Source organism: Hyla sarda, chromosome 11, assembly GCF_029499605.1.
Source record: "Hyla sarda isolate aHylSar1 chromosome 11, aHylSar1.hap1, whole genome shotgun sequence".
Taxonomy (NCBI): Eukaryota; Metazoa; Chordata; class Amphibia; order Anura; family Hylidae; genus Hyla; species Hyla sarda.
The window spans coordinates 32709372-32728693 of NC_079199.1; the positions used below are offsets into that span (position 1 = coordinate 32709372).

The window sequence follows — 19322 nt, forward strand, 5'->3', positions numbered from 1 at the left end:
CATACATCAGACATGGGCTCCCATTGTTAAAAAAATTTATAAAAATGGAGCCAGTTGATTTCTGGAGCCAGATGATATTTAAAAAAAATAAAAAAAAGTTTTTTTCCTGGAATACCCCTTTAAGTGGCAGAGCATTTTTTCTGGATTTTTTTATTTTTATAATATTATTAGATAAATAAATTAAATAAATAAATATTATTATGGAAAATGTCTTAATAATCCCTCACTTATTTTTTATTTATGCTATTTTTTTTCAGTAGGTCGTCTAGTGTAAACGTTCCTACAACATGAAAAATGAAGGAGAAGAGGAAAGAGCATCGTTGTGTTCGGACCAATCACACAGGACACGATGGAGCTCTCAATATTTGCACTTTTAAGTGGACTTGCGTTATACGTTACATTTTCTATCCTGTTCCTGATGTGGAGAGAGCGAAAAACATGTTTTTTTTTTTTCTTATTAGATTTTTTTTTTTTTTTGTTAATTGAAGAAAAAGGAAAGAATCTGCTACTGACATGTTAGTGATTGAATTCATTGTGACTCTGGATGAGAGTTTTGTATATAATTGTATATGTATATTGTACAGTCTCATTTGTACAGGTCTTAACACTTTGGTCTTTCTAAGATTCTAGTGGGCCCCCTGTCCCTCTTTCCTGGTCGTCGTCTTCTTGTGATAATAGCATTCCTGTTTATTTTCCTTATATTTTGTAAATTAAAATATGAATAAAAAGACGCAGCGAGAACGTGTACTCCAGCAGGTCGTCTCTTGCCTTTACTGGACACTGACCCCGGGATGGGTAATGGTATCTTCCATGTCTGTGCTGCGCACTTTACTCTATTGGGGGATTATAATTCCCTCTCATAAGGTTTTATTCTGAATCACACCCTACTAGAGATGGGCGAATTTGCAGTAAGATACGCCTAACCCAAATCTAATAAATTGGCTGTTGTCACTTTGTTTTGTAAAAATCGTTCTTCATTCCCTAAAGCAATCTAAAACGTAAAAGTCTAGAGCAGGGGTCACCAAACTGGACCTCCAGATGAGACTCTAGACCAGTGTTTCCCAACCAGGGTGCCTCCAGCTGTTGCAAAACTACAACTCCCATCATGCCCGGACAGCCTCCGGCTGTCCGGGCATGCTGGGAGTTGTAGTTTTGCAACAGCTGGAGGCATCCTGGTTGGGAAACACTGTTCTAAACCATTGCACTCCAAACTGTGGGCATCCAGATGTTGCAAAACAACAACTCCCATCATGCCCATACAGCTGATGGCCAATGAGGGTGAGAATGTAGCCCCCATCTGACAACCCCTAATCTGGAGGAGGAAAGGAGAAAAGTTATGGGTTAACAAGAACCTAGTGACATCCAATATGTAATGTTGTTGTAGTTCTATCGAATAAATACTATAGGTATATGATACTCTATAGCAGGCTGTGGTGAGCTAGGTGAGGCAATGGAGTAACAGGGTATGGTGGTATTAACCCTTACTTGTCGTGACGCCAGGATGAGGTTTGCTTAGTATAGAAGGTCCTGCCGCCAACCGGCCCACAAACGGCAGGGATAATAAACGGAATGTCCACAGCAGATTTTATGAGATAACTGGAAACTTTTACTTGCACTTTTATGCAACAGTCTTTACAATTGAACAGTTTCTCTCGAGGTAACCGGGATGCAGGTTCCTCACAGGCTTTGCTGGGATTTGTAGTAATGAGCTTTATGCAGGCCAACGTGCTACTAAATATAAGATTTGAGTAAAATAGTAGTTACACAGGATTGATAGGTTGAGCTTTATAACTCCCGGTTTTAGTGGCTGCTGGTTCTTTAGGCTTTGGCCTAGTTGAAATGAATGAAGATATGCTGATTTGTGGATTGTGCTTGCTTGATAGTCTGGAACTAAGAGATAAGAGCTAAGAGAGCTAAGAGCAGGAACCAAGAGAGGAGCCAAGAGAGAGAATTAAGTGGTAACAGCCCCTGATATATTAAGGGGTCTGGACTAAGCTCATTGGCTGCAAAGCCTGTACGACCTGAACCCAGTGAACTCTGGGTACATCACATGACCCAGGAAGGTCCTTAACCTCTTAAGGACCCAGCCATTTTACACCTTAGGACCCGGCCATTTTTTGAACATCTGACCACTGTTGTCACGATTCGGCTGGCTGGAGGTGGATCCTCTGTGCCAGAGAGGGATTGGCGTGGACCGTGTTGGTGGACCGGTTCTAAGTTGCTACTGGTATTCACCAGAGCCCGCCGCAAAGCGGGATGGTCTTGCAGCGGCGGTAGCAACCAGGTCGTATCCACCAGCAACGGCTCAACCTCTCTGACTGCTGAAGATAGGCGCGGTACAAGGGAGTAGACAAGAGCAAGGTCGGACGTAGCAGAAGGTCAGGGCAGGCCGCAAGGATCGTAGTCGGGGGCAACGGCAGGAGGTCTGGAACACAGGCTAGGAACACACAAGGGAACGCTTTCACTGGCACAATGGCAACAAGATCCGGCGAGGGAGTGCAGGGGAAGTGAGGTATAAGTAGGCAGTGCACAGGTGATAACACTGATTAGACCTGCTGCGCCAATCAGTGGCGCAGTGGCCCTTTAAATTGCAGAGACCCAGCGAGCGCGCGCCCTAAGGAGCGGGGCAGCGCGTGCCGGGACAAGACAGACGGGGAACGGGTCAGGTACGGGAGCCGGGACGCGCATCGCGAGCGGGCGCCTCCCGCGTCGCGAATCGCATCCCGGCTGGGAGTGATATTTCAGCGCACCCGGTCAGCAGGTCTGACCGGGGCGCTGCAAATGAGAGGATGCTGCAAGCGCTCCGGGGAGGAGCGGGGACCCGGAGCGCTCCGCGTAACAGTACCCCCCCCCCCTTGGGTCTCCCCCTCTTCTTAGAGCCTGAGAACCTGAGGATAAGACTTTTGTCTAGGATGTTGTCCTCAGGTTCCCAAGATCTCTCCTTTGGGCCACAGTTCTCCCAATCCACCCAAAAAATGTTTTTACCTCTGACAATCTTGGAGGCTAGAATCTCCTTCACAGAGAAGACGTCAGACGAACCGGAAACAGGAGTAGGAGAAACAACTTTGGGAGAGAAGCGGTTAAGGATGAGTGGTTTAAGGAGAGAGACATGGAAGGCATTGGGAATACGGAGAGAAGGAGGAAGAAGGAGTTTGTAAGAGACAGGGTTAATCTGGCACAAGATTTTGAAAGGACCAAGATAGCGTGGTCCCAGTTTGTAACTGGGGACACGAAAGCGGACATACTTAGCGGAGAGCCATACCTTGTCTCCGGGAGCAAAAATGGGGGGAGTTCTTCTTTTTTTATCAGCAAATTTTTTCATCCGGGATGAAGCCTGTAAAAGAGAATTTTGGGTCTCTTTCCATATGGTGGAAAGATCACAAGTCACTTCATCCACAGTGGGCAAACCAGAGGGCAAGGGAGTAGGGAGGGGAGGAAGAAGGTGACGGCCGTACACCACGAAAAATGGGGATTTAGCAGAAGATTCGGAGACTCTGAAGTTGTATGAGAATTCGGCCCATGGTAGAAGATCTGCCCAGTCATCCTGGCGGGAGGAAACAAAATGCCGTAAATAGTCACCCAGGACCTGATTAATTCTTTCTACTTGCCCATTGGATTGGGGATGATAAGAAGAAGAGAAGTTTAATTTGATCTTGAGCTGTTTACAGAGGGCCCTCCAGAATTTAGACACGAATTGGACGCTTCTATCCGAGACGATATGCGTGGGCAAACCGTGAAGGCGAAAAATGTGTATAAAAAATTGCTTTGCCAACTGAGGCGCTGAAGGAAGGCCAGGAAGAGGAATAAAATGTGCCATCTTGGAAAATCGATCAACGACCACCCAAACAACTGTGTTGCCACGGGATGAGGGCAAGTCCGTAATAAAGTCCATACCAATCTGTGACCAAGGCTGTTCAGGAACAGGTAGAGGATGAAGGAGACCAGCAGGCTTCTGGCGAGGAGTCTTATCCTGGGCACAAACAGTACAGGCCCGCACGAAATCAACAACATCAGTCTCCAGAGTCGGCCACCAATAAAATCGAGAGATGAGTTGAAAGGATTTTTTGATGCCCGCATGGCCTGCGAGGTGGGAGGAGTGTCCCCACTTGAGAATCCCGAGACGCTGGCGTGGAGAAACGAAGGTCTTCCCTGGAGGAGTTTGCCTGATGGAAGCTGGAGAAGTGGAGATCAGACAGTCCGGAGGAATGATGTGTTGCGGAGAGGCCTCTACTTCAGAGGCATCAGAAGAACGAGAGAGGGCATCGGCCCTAATGTTCTTGTCAGCAGGGCGAAAATGGATTTCAAAGTTAAAACGGGCAAAGAACAACGACCACCTAGCCTGGCGAGGGTTCAGTCGTTGGGCAGACTGGAGATAGGAGAGATTCTTGTGATCAGTGTATATAATAACTGGATATTTTGATCCCTCCAGCAGGTGCCTCCATTCCTCAAGCGCCAATTTAATGGCCAGTAGTTCTCGATCACCAATGGAATAGTTTTTCTCCGCCGGAGAGAAGGTCCTAGAAAAAAAACCACAAGTAACAGCATGCCCGGAAGAATTTTTTTGTAGAAGAACTGCTCCAGCTCCCACTGAGGAGGCATCTACCTCCAATAGGAAGGGTTTAGATGGGTCAGGTCTGGAGAGCACGGGAGCAGAAGAAAAGGCAGAGTTGAGATGTTTAAATGCGTCTTCCGCTTGGGGAGACCAGGATTTAGGATTGGCATTTTTCTTGGTTAGAGCCACGATAGGGGCCACAATAGTGGAGAAGTGTGGAATGAATTGTCTGTAATAATTGGCGAACCCCAAAAAACGTTGGGAGGGACGTGGCCAATCTAACACGGCAGATAGTTTATCTGGGTCCATTTGTAGTCCCTGGCCAGAGACCAAGTATCCTAGGAAAGGAAGAGATTGACATTAAAAGAGACATTTTTCCATATTGGCATAAAGTTGATTGTCCCGAAGTCTCTGAAGAACCATGCGGACATGCTGGCGGTGTTCTTCTAAGTTGGCAGAAAAAATCAGAATATCGTCCAGGTAAACCACAACACAGGTATATAGGAGATCACGAAAAATTTCATTAACAAAGTCTTGGAAGACGGCAGGGGCGTTGCACAAGCCAAAGGGCATGACCAGATACTCAGTGTCCATCTCTGGTGTTAAATGCAGTCTTCCATTCGTCCCCCTCCCTGATGCGGATGAGATTATAAGCACCTCTTAAGTCCAGCTTGGTAAAGATGTGGGCGCCTTGTAGGCGATCAAAGAGTTCCGAGATAAGAGGTAAGGGGTAGCGTTTTTTTCCCGTGATTTTATTAAGTCCGCGGTAATCAATGCAAGGGCGTAGGGAGCCATCTTTTTTGGACACAAAAAAAAAACAGCTCCGGCAGGAGAGGAGGACTTGCGGATAAACCCCTTTTTTAAATTCTCCTGAATGTACTCCGACATGGCTTGGGTTTCTGGAGCAGACAGAGGATAGATTCTGCCCCGGGGTGGAGTAGTACCCGGGAGGAGGTCAATAGGACAGTCATAAGGCCCGTGAGGAGCCAAAGTCTCTGCTTGTTTTTTGCAAAAAACATCAGCATAGTCCAGATAGGCCTTAGGAAGACCAGATACCGGGGGAACCACAGGGTCACGACTGTGAGTACTGGGAACCGGTTTAAGACAGTCCTTGTGACAAGAAGTACCCCAGTTCTTGATTTCTCCTGTGGACCAATCAAGGGTTGGGGAATGGCGTTGAAGCCACGGTAATCCAAGAAGAATTTCTGAAGTGCAGTTAGAGAGGACCAAAAATGCAATTTTTTCGTGATGGGGTCCGATGCACATTAGGAGAGGTTCCGTGCGGTAACGCACGGTACAGTCCAATCTTTCATTGTTAACAGAATTGATGTAGAGGGGTCTGGCGAGACTGGTCACCGGGATGTTGAACCTGTTGATGAGAGAGGCCAAAATAAAATTTCCTGCAGATCCGGAATCCAAGAAGGCCATAGCAGAGAAGGAGAAGGTAGAAGAAGATATCCGCACAGGCACAGTAAGGTGTGGAGAAGCAGAGTTCACATCAAGAGCTGTCTCACCTTTGTGCGGAGTCAGCGTACGTCTTTCCTGGCGGGGAGGACGGATAGGACAATCCTTCAAGAAATATTTGGTACCGGCACAGTACAGGCAAAGATTCTCCATGCGGCGTCGTGTCCTCTCTTGAGGTGTCAAGCGAGACCGGTCAACTTGCATAGCCTCCACGGCGGGAGGCACAGGAACGGATTGCAGAGGACCAGAGGAGAGAGGAGCCGGGGAGAGAAACCGCCTCGTGCGAACAAAGTCCATATCCTGGCGGAGCTCCTGATGCCTTTCGGAAAAACGCATGTCAATGCGGGTGGCAAGATGAATAAGTTCATGCAGGTTAGCAGGAATTTCTCGTGCGGCCAGCACATCTTTAATGTTACTGGATAGGCCTTTTTTAAAGGTCGCGCAGAGGGCCTCGTTATTCCAGGATAACTCGGAGGCAAGAGTACAGAATTGGATGGCGTACTCGCCAACAGAAGAATTACCCTGGACCAGGTTCAGCAGGGCAGTCTCAGCAGAAGAGGCTCGGGCAGGTTCCTCAAAGACACTTCGAATCTCCGTGAAGAAGGAGTGTGCAGAGGCAGTGACAGGGTCATTGCGGTCCCAGAGCGGTGTGGCCCATGACAGAGCTTTCCCAGACAGAAGGCTGACTACGAAAGCCACCTTAGACCTTTCAGTAGGAAACTGGTCCGACATCATCTCCAAGTGCAGGGAACATTGCGAAAGGAAACCACGGCAAAACTTAGAGTCCCCATCAAATTTATCCGGCAAGGATAATCGAAGGCTGGAAGCGGCCACTCGCTGCGGAGGAGGTGCAGGAGCTGGCGGAGGAGAAGATTGCTGGAGCTGTGGTAATAGCTGCTGTAGCATCACGGTCAGTTGAGATAGCTGGTGGCCTTGTTGCGCTATCTGTTGCGACTGCTGGGCGACCACCGTGGTGAGGTCGGCGACAACTGGCAGCGGGACTTCAGCGGGATCCATGGCCGGATCTACTTTCACGATTCGGCTGGCTGGAGGTGGATCCTCTGTGCCAGAGAGGGATTGGCATGGACCGTGTTGGTGGACCGGTTCTAAGTTGCTACTGGTATTCACCAGAGCCCGCCGCAAAGCGGGATGGTCTTGCAGCGGCGGTAGCAACCAGGTCGTATCCACCAGCAACGGCTCAACCTCTCTGACTGCTGAAGATAGGCGCGGTACAAGGGAGTAGACAAGAGCAAGGTCGGACGTAGCAGAAGGTCAGGGCAGGCAGCAAGGATCGTAGTCGGGGGCAACGGCAGGAGGTCTGGAACACAGGCTAGGAACACACAAGGAAACGCTTTCACTGGCACAATGGCAACAAGATCCGGCGAGGGAGTGCAGGGGAAGTGAGGTATAAGTAGGGAGTGCACAGGTGATAACACTGATTAGGCCTGCTGCGCCAATCAGTGGCGCAGTGGCCCTTTATATTGCAGAGACCCGGCAAGCGCGCGCCCTAAGGAGCGGGGCCGCGCGCGCCGGGACAAGACAGACGGGGAACGGGTCAGGTACGGGAGCCGGGACGCGCATCGCGAGCGGGCGCCTCCCGCGTCGCGAATCGCATCCCGGCTGGGAGTGATATTGCAGCGCACCCGGTCAGCAGATCTGACCAGGGCGCTGCGAATGAGAGGATGCTGCGAGCGCTCCGGGGAGGAGCGGGGACCCGGAGCGGTCGGCGTAACAACTGTCACTTTAAACATTAATAACTCTGGAATGCTTTTAGTTATCATTCTGATTCCGAGATTGTTTTTTCGTGACATATTCTACTTTAACATAGTGGTAAAAAAAAATGTGTAACTTGCATCCTTTCTTGGTGAAAAATGTGAAAATTTTTTGAAAAATTTGAAAATTTTGCATTTTTCTAACTTTGAAGCTCTCTGTTTGTAAGGAAAATGGATATTCAAAATATTTAAAAAAATTTTTCACATATACAACATGTCTACTTTATGTTTGCATCATAAAATTGACAAGTTTTTACTTTTGGAAGACACCAGAGGGCTTCAAAGTTCAGCAGCAATTTTCCAATTTTTCACAAAATTTCCAAACTCACTATTTTTCAGGGACCAGTTCAGGTTTGAAGTGGATTTGAAGGGTCTTCATCTTAGAAATACCCCACAAATGACCCCATTATAAAAACTGCACCCCCCAAAGTATACAAAATGATATTCGGTCAGCCTTTTAACCCTTTAGGTGTTTCACAGGAATAGCAGGAAAGTGAAGGAGAAAATTCACAATCTTCATTTTTTACACTTGCATGTTCTTGTAGACCCAATTTTTGAATTTTTGCAAGGGGTAAAAGGAGAAAATGTATACTTATATTTGTAGCCCAATTTGTCTCGAGTAAGCACATACCTTATATGTCTATGTAAAGTGTTCGGAGGGCGCAGTAGAGGGCTCAGAACCAAAGGAGTGACAAGGGGATTTTGGAGAGTACGTTTTTCTGAAATGGTTTTTGGGGGGCATGTTGCATTTAGGAAGCCCCTATGGTGCCAGAACAGCAAAAAAAAAACACATGCCATACCATTTTGGAAACAAGACCCCTTGAGGAACATAACAAGGAATTAAGTGAGCCTTAATACCCCACATGTGTTTCACGACTTTTGCATATGTAAAAAAATAAAATAAAATTTCACTAAAAGGTGTGTTTCCCCCCCAAATTTCAGATTTTTGCAAGGGTTAATAGCAGAAAATACCCCCCAAAATTTGTAACCCCATCTCTTCTGAGTATGGAGGTACCCCATAAGTTGACCTGAAGTGCACTGCGGGCGAACTACAATGCTCAGAAGAGAAGGAGTCATATTTGGCTTTTTGAGAGCAAATTTTGCTCGGGGGGCATGTCCCATATAGGAAGCCCCTATGGTGCCAGGACAGCAAAAAATACCCACATGGCATACCATTTTGGAAACTAGACCCCTTGAGGAACGTAACAAGGAATTAAGTGAGCCTTAATACCCCACACGGGTTTCACGACTTTTGCATACGTAAAAAAAAAAAAAAATTCATTAAAATGGGTGTTTCCCCCCAAATTTCACATTTTTGCAAGGGTTAATAGCAAAAAATACCCCCCAAAATTTGAAACCCCATCTCTTCTGGGTATGGAGGTACCCCATAAGTTGACCTGAAGTGCACTACGAGCGAACTACAATGCTCAGAAGAGAAGGAGTCATATTTGGCTTTTTGAGAGCAAATTTTGCTCGGGGGGGGATGTCGCATTTAGGAAGCCCCTAGGGTGCCAGGACAGCAAAATAACCCCAACATGGCATACCATTTTGGAAACTAGACCCCTTGAGGAAAGTAACAAGGGGTACAGTGAGCATTTACCCCCACTGGTGTCTGTCAGATCTATGGAACAGTGGTCTGTACAACATTTTTAATTTGCACAGCCCACTGTTCCAAAGATCTGTCAGACACCTGTGGGGTGTAAATTCTCACTGCACCCCTCATTACATTCCGTGAGGGGTGTAGTTTCCAAAATGGGGTCACATGTGGGGTTTTGTTTTTTTTGCATTTGTCAAAACCGCTGTAACAATCAGCCACCCCTGTGCAAATCACCTCAAATGTACATGGTGCACTCTCCCTTCTGGGCCTTGTTGTGCGCCCCCAGAGCACTTTGCGCCCACATATGGGGTATCTCCGTAGTCGGGAGAAATTGCATTACAAATTTTGGGGGGCTTTTTTCCCTTTTACCTCTTGTCAAAATGAAAAGTATAGGGCAACACCAGCATGTTAGTGTAAAACATTTATTTTTTTACACTAACATGCTGGTGTACACCCCAACTTCACATTTTCATAAGGGGTGAAAGGAGAAAAAGCCCCCCAAAATTTGTTAGGCAATTTCTCTCGAGTACGGCGATACCCCATATGTGACCCTAAACTGTTGCCTTGAAATACGACAGGGCTCCAAAGTGAGAGCGCCATGCGCATTTGACACCTAAATTAGGGATTTGCATAGGGGTGGACATAGGGGTATTCTACGCCAGTGATTCCCAAACAGGGTGCCTCCAGCTGTTGCAAAACTCCCAGCATGCTTGGACAGTCAACGGCTGTCCAGAAATACTGGGAGTTGTTGTTTTGCAACAGCTGGAGGCTCCATTTTGGAAACAGTGGCGTACCAGACGTTTTTCATTTTTATTGGGGAGGGGAGGGGGGCTGTGTAGGGGTATGTGTATATGTAGTGTTTTTTACTGTTTATTTTATTTTGTGTTAGTGTAGTGTAGTGTTTTTAGGGTACAGTCACACAGGCGGGGGATTACAGCGAGTTTGAGCAGCCGCGCAAAATTTGCTGCATCGCAAACTTGCAGCCTGATACTCACTGTAAGCCCCCTGCCCATGTGAATGTATCCTGTACATTCACAGGGGGGGACCTCCAGCTGTTGCAAAACTACAACTCCCAGCATGCACAGTCTATCAGTGCATGCTGGTAGTTATAGTTTTGCAACAGCTAGAGTCATACGGGTTGGGAAACACTGAGTTAGGAAACACAATGTTTCCCAACCAGTGTGCCTCCAGTTGTTGCAAAACCACAACTCTCAGCATTCTCAAGCATGCTGGGAGTAGTAGTTGGCAACATCTTTAGAGCCAGATGTTGCCGAACTACAACTCCCAGCATGCTTGGAGTTGTAGTTTTGCAACATCTGGAGGACTACAGTTTGCAGACCACTAATACAGTGGTTCCCAATCTGTGCCCTTCCAGATGTTGCAAAACTACAACTCCCAGTATGCCAAAACTGTCCAGGCATGCTGGGAGTTGTAGTTCTGCAACATCTGAAGGGCCAGATGTTACAGAACTACAACTCCCAGCATGCCTGGACAGTAAGGGCATGCTGAGGATGTGTAGTTTTGCAACATCTGGAAGGGCACAGTGGTCTCCAAACTGTGGACCTCCAGATGTTGCAAAACTGCAACTCCCAGCATGCCCAGACGCCAGGGGCTGTCTGGGCATGCTGGGAGTTGTAGTTTATAGGGTCCCATTACAGCAATGCATGTCGCTTTACAGCGACGTGCATTGCTGTAAAGGGCCCGACCGCGGCTGAAGATCTACTCACCTGTCTCCGCCGCCAGGATCCGGGTCTTCAGGGACAAGGTAAGTACCGGGGCCGGTCCCCAGCACTCCCCCGTCCCCCGCCGCGTCCTCCGGTCTTCCTCCCATCCTCTCCGGACTTTCAGGGGCCGGGCAGGACGGGAGGAAGTAACCGCACCCCCTCCTGCGATTGGTCGGTTAACTAACCGACAGATCGCAGGGGATCGGAGGAGGTGGCAGGCTTGCCACCTCGCTCCTATACATTAGCATGGTCCTGGCTGTCTGTGAGACCCGATCAGCCCGGTATCGCCGCAGATACCCAGAGACCCGATCAGCCCGGTATCGCCGCATATCGCAAGGGCGATTTCCCTACATGGCCCCCCTCGGCGTTTGCCCTGGATGCCTGCTGAAGGATTTCAGCAGGGATCCGCTTCCGATCTCCGCCCGGAGTGCGGCAGAGACCGGAAAACCCAGGGTTTTTTTTAAGGCCCAGGGTGTGAGGGCGTATCCATACGCCCTGGGTCTTTAAGAGGTTAAACCTCTGTACATTCACAACTGTAGATCACATGACCTGGAAAGGTCCTATACATTTATTTTACCTATACATTAAATAATATACATTATTTATTTACATAAACACAATTATATGAGGCGACCAAAGGGCAAAGCCCTGCAGGAGAGCCCTGTGGAGATGGAGGAACTCTAGCTGAGGGGACTTAACACAAGGGACAGGACAAGGTCCTGTACCGGGACACCACAAGGCAAAGGCAACCTTCGGTATCGGACTGCATCTTCAATGATGCTTTGGCAGCATTTTGGCCTTTAACATCATGGGAGATGTAGTCCAAAACCTCTGCCGTGCCGAAGGCTGCCTATGCCTGTTCTGAAGCAATCAAAGCTCTATTGTGTGGGATAACACTATAATGTAATAAAACATCAAATGTAATCCATCTCCTGTCTGATCCCACGTGAGCGACTGTAATGAGGACGATTAATCTTTAGTGTCTATAATGTAGCCCTTGATTCTGGTAACAAGGGGTTGTAATAAATAGTGATGAGCGGCATTAGCCATATTCGAATTTGCGATATTTCGCGAATATATGGACAAATATTCATCCTATATTCGCAAATTTCACGTATTCATTATATTCGTTGTATATTTGTGCATTCGTGTCATATTCGCCTAATCGCAAATGCGCTTATTCTTTGTATATTTGCGTAATCGCACATGAAACTGCAAAAAAAACGCTGCTGGGAGGACTCTTATATAGTGAAGGGGTGGGAAACTTTACTATTGGTTGCTAGGGATGTTGCTAACCTCTGACAAGTGTATTTGCATCATTCTCATTGGCCCACAAGCTAAAAGAAGGAATATGCACATATGCGAAATATTCGCCCTCCACAGTCTCACACAGTAACTAGTATTGGAGCATTCTTTAGACCACAATCTGAAAGCAGGGAAGGATGAGGATCACTGTGATGTGTTTTGTGAAAAAAAAAAAAAAAACATTTGTAATTTCGAATATATAGCGAAAATATATGTGAATTTGCGATATTCGCGATAAAAATTTGAAATGCAAATATTCACGCCCAACACTATTAATAAATATCAAGCCACAATGGCAAGTGTTCTGTTACCCTACTGCCTCCACCTGAGGTGTCCTCCATTGAAGTACTTTCCACGAAGCTGGGGCTTAGCATTAGCCTGTACAATGGCCTGTACAACAGCCTGTACAGTTAAAGGGGCATTCCAGGCAAAACCTTTTTTTATATATATCAACTGGCTCCGGAAAGTTAAACAGATTTGTAAATTACTTCTATTAAAAAATCTTAATCCTTCTAATAGTTATTAGCTTCTGAAGTTTTCTGTCTAACTGCTCAATGATGATGTCACGTCCCGGGAGCTGTGCATGATGGGAGAATATTCCCATAGGAACTGCACAGCTCCCAGGAGGTGAGTCATCAGAGAGCAATTAGACAGAAAACAACAACTCAACTTCAGAAGCTAATAATTATTGGAAGGATTAAGATTTTTTAATAGAAGTAATTTACAAATCTGTTTAACTTTCCGGAGCCAGTTGATATATAAAAAAAAGTTTTAGCCTGGAATACCCCTTTAACCCCCTCTTATTACTTGGGTACCCACCAGCACCAGGGGTACTGGAAAGAGCAGGGTACTGTGAGGCCCAGAGCGTCACAAAATGGCACTCCATGTCTCAGTGGCAGCAGTTAGCGTTATTTGGATTGGGAGCCACACTGGTAATGTCAGGCTGCTACTGTTTGTTTTGTATCTGGATGTTTTTTTTATTTTATTTTTTTTTTAGCAGGGTGGTGGGGGCTCCTGTTTATTTATCTAAAATAAGAATGTAGTCCCCTAGTTAAAAAAAATAAAAATCAATACAAAACAAACAGTAGCAGCCTGACATTACCTTTTTATTTAGGCCCTTACCAACCTAAATAATGCCAGCCTACTACCATCAGGACACAGCCAGGTACTGCTGGTAGCAATGGCTACCAGAGTAATAAGATAATAAGGGATGGGGGGTTGGCATTAGCAATAGCCATTTTACGGGCTGGGGCTAATGCTAACCTTCAGCTTAGTAATGAACTTGGTCAATTAAATGGCTTCCACTACTAAGCCTGTAAAATAGGGGAAAAATCTTTTACAATAAATACTACCCCATAGCCCTTGTTTGGCATTTTATTAAAATAAACTTAAAAACGCAGGTGTTTGAAGTAGTCAGCGGAATCCGACCTAATTCTCTGCATTCATGTATCTGAAAAACAAAAAAGAAACATCATAACAAATAAGTGTTAGAACATTCTGTGCACCCTTAAAGTGCATAAAGGAAGTGTTCACACATTACTTCCTTAACATCCCTGTTTATTTTTAATCAAAAAGGCATATTAAACCCTTCACGCTATAGGATGTATGCATATGTTCTACTGACGGCTGGCTAGACAAATTATAAATTGTAATTGGAAATGGAAATAAGGATATGTAAGTGGTTAAACAGGTCTTAGTTAAATATACAGTGGGGCAAAAAAGTATTTAGCCATCCATTAATTATGCAAGTTCTCCCACTTTAAAATTATAGGCCTCTCTCATCTTTTTATCGTAGGTGTACCTCAACTATGAGAGACAGAATGGGAGGAAAGAATCTACATTGTAGGATTTGCAATGAATTTATTTCTAATTAATTTCCAATTAATTAATTGGTAAACTCCTCGGTAAAATAAGTATTTGGTCACCTACAAATAAGCAAGATTTCTGGTTCTCACAGACCTTTAACTTCCTGTTGGGGGAGGAGCTTGTGAGGGAGTGTGTGTGTGTATATGTATATATATATATGTATAGGCACTGACTCATTAGCTGGCCTAATTCATTAGATATTAGATGCTATATTGAAAGTGCTGCTATTTCTAAGTGCATTGAAGAGATATTGCAGGAGATAGTCAGGAGGTAGGCTGGTGGGGGATACCATCTGAAAAAGGTAAGAATTGTTTGTTTTAACTTTTTCTCCACTTTAAAATGGCAGACTTGGTTCAGTGCATGAATTGTTGTTCATGTTCCACTTTTTGGAGGTTTGGATGCTGTCAGATCTGTAGACAGTTCTCCTTACTGCACAAGGAAATTGCATTTTTGAAATCTGAGATGTTTAAATTTTCTGTTAAACTCGGGCTGGGACTGCTGCAATTCCACTGCCACAGAGGACCCCTAGAAATGGCAGATGGATTACTGTATGTTCTGGAAGACTTAAAGTTGTGGATAGAAGACATGTCCCACAGTCTGTGGTTCTCCATAATTCATTTGCAGCACTCTCAGAATGTAAGGGCAATATGGATATTGGCTCAAGCACAGAGGGTGAGGAACCATCGACTCCTATATCTAATGTATGCAAGACTGCAGCCAAGGACAAAAAAGATAAAGTGAAATCTGAAAGGAAGCAGCTGTTGCTGGGTGATTCAATCATAAGAAGTGTGGAGCTTAAGGAAAATGGTTTTGTGAGATGTCTCCCGGGTGCTACTGCTAGAAGAGATAGAAGACATATTCTTAATATTGTTAAGCAAAGCAGTAAGGGCACATGGATATTCTTGTCCATCTAGGGACAAATGACCTGGCTTGCAATGAAGTTTCAGAGGTGAAGGAATCTTTTATCACACTTGGTAATGATGTACAGGATTTAGAATCCACTGTTTCATTTTCCGAAGTTCTGCCTGTGCATAACGTTCAGAATGATAGGCAGAGGCACATTAAGGAGTTTGACTTATGGTTTAGTAAATGGTGTCAAGAGCAAAGATTTGGCTTTGTGTCTCATGATAGCTCTACTTGGAATAGAAAGGAACTGTACAAAATAGATGGTTTGTGTCTTTCTCTCAAAGAAAGTGGAAATCCATGAGTCCATTTGCCACCCGAAACAATGCCAGAACATGTCAGTTGCACAGAGGTTAAGAAATGATAAGCTCAGAGTCCTGAAAAATGCCCGCAGTTTAGGTAATAAAATCAATGAACTTGGGTCAATAATGGCATCTGAGAATGAAGATTTAGTGTCTGTTACTCAGACATGGTTTAATGAAAGCAATGACTGGGGAATATCCATACCAGGGTACTCTTTATACTAACTGGAAAACCAAAATAGCTAGTTCTGGCAGGAGTACAGATATTCTAAATTCCCTACTGGGATTATCTCTAGAGATATGCGAACTTTTGAAAAATTCCAAAATTTGGTTCGATCCGAATTTATTTGTTGTGAATCTATATTAAAAACAGCGATTTCTGGCCTACAGAGGCCTCAATAGGGCTGTAGAACACTTTGCTTTGTTCTAACACATATGGAGTGTTCTGGGGTATGACATGCAGATTACAGGCATTGCTATTAGAATCACTGCCGCAGAGCGGCACAATGACAGAGCCTGGAGGTGGCATCAGTATAGTGGCTGAATGAAGAGACCATATAGTGGCTGAATGACACAGCGTGAAGGTGTTGGCAGCATGAGGAGACCATATAGTGGCTAACTGACACAGCGTGGAGGTGTTGGCTGCATGAGGAGACCATATAGTGGCTGAATGACACAGCTTGGATGTGGCTGAAGCATGAGGAAACCATATAGTGGCTGAATGACACAACGTGGAGGTGTTCGCAGCATGAGGAGACCATGTAGTGGCTGATTGACACAGCGTGGAGATGTTGGCAGCATGAGGAGACCATATAGTAGCTGAGTGACACAGCCCGGAGCTGGCAGCAGCATGAGTAGACACTAGGGCTTCACAATCCCTAAGATTAAAAGATGAATTTTGAAATTTAAATTGAAGATTTATCGTAGCTAGTGCTACCATAAAATTATTTAGGCCCAGACCCATCAGCATCAGTAAACCATATATTGGCTGAATGGCACAGCCTGGAGTTGGCTGAAGCATGAGGAGACCATATAGTGTCTGAATGGCACAGCCTGGAGTTGGCAGAAGCATGAGGAGACCATTCAAATTTAAGATTTTGAAATAGAAATGTAAGATTTTGAAATTGAGGATTTTGAAATTGAAATTTTAACTGTTTAAGTTTTAGTGTCCGGGGCCCCGGCATGTGGGTACAAAGGACCAAATATAACAAGGAATCACATGTCAACACAATTATAGAGCCTGGAGGTGGCATCACTATGAGGAGACCATATTGTGGCTGAATGACTGCCTGGAGTTTGTGGCAGCATGGGGAGACCATATGGTGTCTGAATGGCACAGCCTGGAGTTGGCTGAAGCATGAGAAGACCATTTAGTGTCTGAATGGCACATCCTGGAGGTAGCTGAAGCATTATGAGACCACATAGTGTCTGAATGGCACAGCCCGGAGGTGGCTGAAGCATGAGGAGACCATATAGTTGCTGAATGACACAGTGTGGAGGTGTTGGCAGCATGAGGAAACCATATAGTTTCTGAATGACACCGCCTGGAGCTGGCAGCAGCATGATTAGACACTAGGGCTTCACGATCCCTAAGATTAAAAGATACATTTAAAAATGTAAATAGAAGATTTATGGTAGATAGTGCTACCATAACATTTATTTAGGGGGTGCAGCTCACCTAGGCGGTCGCATCTGATGTGAACTCCGTGCCAGCTGCAATTTCAAGCCACTCTAACTGCACCTCTAACAAACCTGCCTGATGTTTTCACCTTACTGGAGGTCTGTGACTGTATTCTGAAGATTCCGTGCTATGACTGATCCCTCGACTGTTCATGGATCTCAATTAGTGACTGGATCCTATTTAGAAGCTGTTGAATCTGGATGTACTCAGTCTACCTGTTACAGTGGTGGTGCAGCCGGATAGTTGTGCCTTACTACCCCAGACTAGGGGCAAGGAATAATGACTAGTCATGGCGAGCCCAGGCCCATCTTTCCACACCTGAACTCTGTTGCTTGCTTTTTTGGTTGTTTCTTCTGATTGTTTTTTGTCTGTCTCTTTCTTGTTTTGACCAAGTACATCGGTATAGGTAAACTCCCAGCATTGTATGATATAGGTTTGTTTGGTGCTGTAGGTGCTAATGGTAGCTTAGCGACTCCCACCCACCATATATTTCACATGTATAGCATTTCCCTCTGTCACTATGTGTAAATTGATAACTCATAATGTCAGGGGCTTTAATTCCCCTGTAAAGAGAGGGAAAGCTTTCAAGGATTATGTGAGACTGTGTCCTGATGTATTATGTTTACAGGAAACGCATTACACGCCAACTTTCTTCCCTAAGTTTTTTCATAGATCATTTAAACATGTTTATATGTCTACTTACCACACCAAGAGCAGAGGGATCATTACCCTACTACATGATTCCTTTCCTTTTGGTGTGGAATCTACCCTAATTGATCCTGACAGCCGTTATGTGATTTTGTTGGGGATGCTAGATGAAAAGAAGTTATGTATTGTGAATTCCTATGCTCCTGTTGATCCTATTTCATTTTTCAGCACACTCTGTACGCAGCTTGGATCCCTGAGCTACGACTGGTTGATTTGGGCTGGTGACTTTAACTTTGTGGTCCACAGTACCCTGGATCGTTCTCACACTGCCCCACTCCGTAGATCAGGGATCCAACAGCGTCAGGTACTCCAACTTTTTGCTGATAGTAATTTAGCAAATGTCTGGAAGGAACACAATGGCCAAACACGGGGGTACACTTATTATTCACCTTCGCAACACTCCTACATGCGCATAGATTGGATTCTTTCTAACACCCCTTTACTTCCCAAACTCTTATATGCCAGACATGTCCCCTCCTCTTGGTCGGATCATAATTTGGTATTGGCAGCTTTTCATTTAGTAGGTAGCGCAATGGTTCCCTTTAGGTGGAGACTCAATGAGTCCCTGCTCACGATGCCACGTGTAAAATCCCAGCTAGAGACGGATCTATCTTCCCAATGCTTGCTCCATGACTGAGCCATGTTGGACATGGATGGCTCATAAAGCTTATATGAGAGGCCACATTATTTCTCTGGCCTCGGGAATTAAAAAGGATAGGTCAGCCGCTAGATTGGCTCTGGAAGCTAAACTGACTAGACTGACCTTTGCACACCAACAATCCACATCACTTTATCTTTACAAAGCTGTCAGTGACACGAGAGCACAACTACATGCTTTGCTCTCATGCGAGGTGGAAAAGGCACATGGCGCATGCAACATATTATCGTTATGCCAACAAACCTGACCGATAATTGGCTTCCATGCTCCGCAATACCACGTCTTTTAACAAAGGTACATTCCCTACAGATATGCCCGGGGGTGCACACTTCTAATCCTGACCGTATATATTCTGCTTTCCATTCCTTTTATTCCTCTCTTTACTCTGTACCTTTGCAATCCTCTTCCTCTCACCCTACCATTTCTTCTTTCCTTTCTTCTATTTCTTTACCTACCTTGGAACCTGACGCCATGGACTCCATTAACGCCCCCTTCACAACTGAGGAAGTGACAGAAGCAATAGCACGGCTTAAGTCCGGGAAGTCGACCGGACCGGACAGCTTTTCGGCAGCCTACTACAAAAAATGTGCTTCCTTGCTAGTTCCCCACCTCGTCTCTTTGTTTATCTCCCTGCGTATATCCACCCCCCTCCCATCGGAATTTCCTGATGCTCATATTTCTGTTATTCCAAAACCTAATAAGGACCACTTACAACCCGCAAACTATAGGCCAATACCATTGCTTAATGTAGACACTAAATTACTTACATCTATTCTTGCCATCGCCTAAA

At 45.4% G+C, this 19322-nt stretch overlaps 1 protein-coding gene across 6 annotated transcripts in view; it reads left to right on the forward strand.

Moving 5' to 3' along the window:
* Positions 1–931, forward strand: part of SMOC1 (SPARC related modular calcium binding 1) — a 215875-nt gene extending 214944 nt beyond the window's left edge. For 2 of the 6 annotated variants that reach the window (XM_056547180.1, XM_056547183.1), the window contains exon 13: positions 258–930. In XM_056547180.1, the coding sequence (XP_056403155.1) occupies positions 258–274 (17 nt within the window). In that variant the 3' untranslated portion in view covers positions 275–930. Of the gene's footprint in view, positions 1–257 lie in introns of all 6 variants that reach the window. The other 4 variants (XM_056547185.1, XM_056547184.1, XM_056547181.1 and 1 more) reach the window with 3 other exon arrangements.
* Positions 932–19322: the final 18391 nt, after the last annotated feature.